At 40.2% G+C, this 3,377-nt stretch overlaps 1 protein-coding gene across 4 annotated transcripts in view; it reads right to left on the minus strand.

The window, feature by feature from the left end:
• Positions 1-3,377, minus strand: part of TIAM2 (TIAM Rac1 associated GEF 2) — a 163,101-nt gene that overhangs the window by 62,505 nt on the left and 97,219 nt on the right. For all 4 annotated transcript variants that reach the window (XM_057364872.1, XM_057364870.1, XM_057364868.1 and 1 more), the window contains 2 exons: positions 1,285-1,470; positions 208-354 (listed from right to left, as the gene is read on the minus strand). In XM_057364872.1, the coding sequence (XP_057220855.1) occupies positions 208-354; positions 1,285-1,470 (333 nt within the window). The remainder of the gene's footprint in view (positions 1-207; positions 355-1,284; positions 1,471-3,377) is intronic.

A 3,377-nucleotide genomic window follows, 5' to 3' on the forward strand; every position in this document is an offset into this window, starting at 1 on the left:
AAAAAAAAAAAAAAAAAAAAAAAAAAAAAAAAAAAGATATATACTGTTCACAAGTGCTGATTCCATTTCAAGTTTACCACACCTAGCAAACCTTAGACGCAGGTTTGATGGACAGATGTCTTCTGCCCTGTGCACCAACAGCATCTTGCAGGATGAACCTCAGAAGAAACAAGCCATACTATGCTATCCCCAGCAAATAAGATCTACCTGAGTTATGGAAGGTCTCTTTTCTTTTCCTTTTCTTGCCAATGTGTCCAGTCCTTTTAGCGAAGAAAATAAACCCTTCTTATTTCGAACCCTTTGCGACAGAGACAGGGTACGTTTCCTGAGAGCAGCTTCATCCCTGGAGCAGATCTGTTCAAACACAGAGACAGACCTTCCTGTATCACTTTCATAACAGCAAGATATTGACAGTTATTGCAACCTGAGGCATGAAATGAGGGTTACTTCAGTTCATCTCTATGATGAACTTGCCAAAGTGCAAGGACAATGTCTGAAACTTGCAGCAGTGATGCTTGTTTCAGTATTCTAGCGGCACAGCAGCATAATGTTTTTGTCATGGGGTAAAATCAGTAGTCATAGGAAGGGGGGAAATGAGAAAATATTGCTCTGTAAGACAAGAGAAGCTAGTGAAAAGGTTCTGAAGAAGAATGATAACTTGTTATTGAGATATGAAATTGCTAGAGGAACACAGACTCTCCAAATTGCCAAACGTAGGTGATACATGTGCTATGGCATTGAGTTATCAACAAGATAAAAACAGTGGCAGAAACACATTCCCTGATGGGGCTTCCTGTACTACCATTCAGACTTCTCATGTAACAGATGTGGTCCAGCCCTCTCTGCCAAGATCAGCCTTGCAGCCCTGCCAAGGTTAAAGAGCAGAGGCGAACCTGCTACTGCTGTACTTCCCTTGAAGCCAACGGGGTGACAACAGGTTACAGCAGCTGGGGATCTCATTCTTCTTTAGAAACACAGCCCACAGTCCTTAAAAATGGGACATATAATTTTGAATTGTCTCTAGTTTTAGCCTATTCTAAGAATACTTCCTTTTTAGGAGGGACTCCAAGTCTGGAGTCCTTTGAGGCCAAAAAACAAAGTCACGGCCATATCCTGYAGAAGAAAATTTATTTGCAGTCAAGGAACAGGCAGAAAGGGTGAGAAGGGAACAGGGCTGCCCAAGCAATGCATGTGGGTGCAGCCATGAATTATCCCAGCACAATTCCACATCTAAGCACATGGTGTTTTTGTGCAACACACCCATGAAAGTGCATTCGAACTTACCAGTGCATGGAAGGATGAGACAGAGAAAATGCCGAGCCTCCCCAGGGCCAATTTCGAAGGACGACTGGCAGCAGCCAAAAGGCTCTTTGGGTTTGGGAGCTCCCCACCTTGCAAACTGGAAAGGTAACATCGCATTCGGAAAAGGTCCATGTTAAATTTTTCCAGGTTCTGTTCCCATTGCTGGATCTGTTTAGATATAAAAAGGGACAATTAAATGGGGGGGAAATGTCTTTGTGGCTGCACTGAAAATTCAAGCTCTTCCCCAAACCCATTGTAAATTGCTTTCATCTGGTAGTATATGGATTAGATTAGTTATTCCCTGCCAAAAGACATTCAGTCATATTGTGTTACATCAACCCAAAAGATGACTTGAAATAAAACAAAGCTGGTGGTCTTAAACACATACTGACAAGATGAACACACCATGAACTTCGGGTAGTTTGATAGCCACAAAAACAGTTACGTAAAAACACAACCCTGTGGTTCACAAAGGCTTTTTCCTTTTTTTCCTTTCTTCCCTCCCACCACCCCCTCCTTTTTGGAAATTAGTCTTGGGTTTTTTTTAGCTTAGATTGTGTAGCTAGCTGGCTGAAAGCAAAGTAGCACATCTACACTAACACACTGTGCAAAACAAAGTAGCTGCAGTGTAGGTTCTGTTCATTCTTTACTACCATCCTATGGCTCCTCTAACTGTAAACAGGAGACAGTACTCGTGGTTCTCATTCTAATGGGGTAAGACATGATTACACTCAGGCAAACTGCAAAAAACAGCTACATAGACCCAATACAAACCCCTGGACCAAAAGCAGGAATGTAAATTTGCAGTTCTTAAAACACATCTAGCACAGCTACATAAAGATTTAACCATTTAATCCAATTTCAATGTTAAATTAGGAAAGTGAAGACTCAAATATTTACTAAACAAAGCTCTGAATCAAGGTTTAGATAACAGATTTTAACTATTGGTGTAGTTACACACCCATTTACTTCAAATATATTCACATCAATTTAAAACATGAACGCTTATTTAAACACATATTTTTATGCACTGTACCAGAAACAAATTTTGCTCTTCATTTCCCCAACCTACATACTGGTAGTTGCAGCAAAAATCTGCCCAGCAGATTGTACMACTAATGTACAGCGTACACTAATACCTATTGGTAGTAGAAATAAAAAAGACAGCAGGCACATTGATCCATGGGAAGGCAGAAAAGGGATGTCCATTAGGTCAAGGTACACCAAGATCCTCTACTGAAAACTGTTGAAATCCCCTGACAATACTGATCTTCCAATGCCAGCTCCAATCACTGCATGCTGCCTGCTCAACACGAGGTTTAGGGTTATGCAGAATGTTCATCAGGTTTTCTCTAACCAGCATGGGCTTTGTACCTTCRGCAGGGGCACCCTGCCTGTCCCCACATGCACAGACATTGTCACCTCCCACTGAGATCAGCCAAGGCTGGGACAAGCGCCTTTGTGGCTCTGGAAACAAGCTGACAAACACAAAACCCTCAGTGGACTATGCCCTTTAGGCTCATTTAGAAGCAAAATAAGTTCTGCTTCCTTATAATGCTGCCAAATATTTCAAGAATTAAACAAGTATTTTGCCACTTTACTTTCAAGAATGAATAAGTAAGCAATGAAAGGGCAAAATAGGYCCTSTTAACAAAAYAGTGCTAAGGTTTGTGCTACAACTSATAGAGACCTTATCAAGTCCAGCTTCTTCCTTACATGTGTGCTCTCAAATTGTGGCACCAGTTACTTTTGGAAGTAAGAGGTTAATCTTATTTGGGGGTAGGGTGAAGAAATGGAAGACAATATACCATTTTGTACAGGTATGAAAATTGTACTTTACAGTAGACTTAAAATTTTTCAAGGAAAATGACTATTAAAAGCAAAAGAGAATTTACAAAAGCTTATCATTAGATCAATTGTCAGAAGTCTAGTGAAAATACAGACATATACATAATGAAGATGCCTTGCCTAATCTCTCATCACAGACATTTGAAACACACATTCTCTGGACTCCAGAAAGAATAACCATTTTTCTTCTCGTGTCTATTTCCTTTTTTTTTTTTTTTTTTTTTTTT

Source organism: Malurus melanocephalus, unplaced genomic scaffold, assembly GCF_030028575.1.
Source record: "Malurus melanocephalus ecotype Western Australia unplaced genomic scaffold, MMel_1.1 scaffold_43, whole genome shotgun sequence".
Taxonomy (NCBI): domain Eukaryota; kingdom Metazoa; phylum Chordata; class Aves; order Passeriformes; family Maluridae; genus Malurus; species Malurus melanocephalus.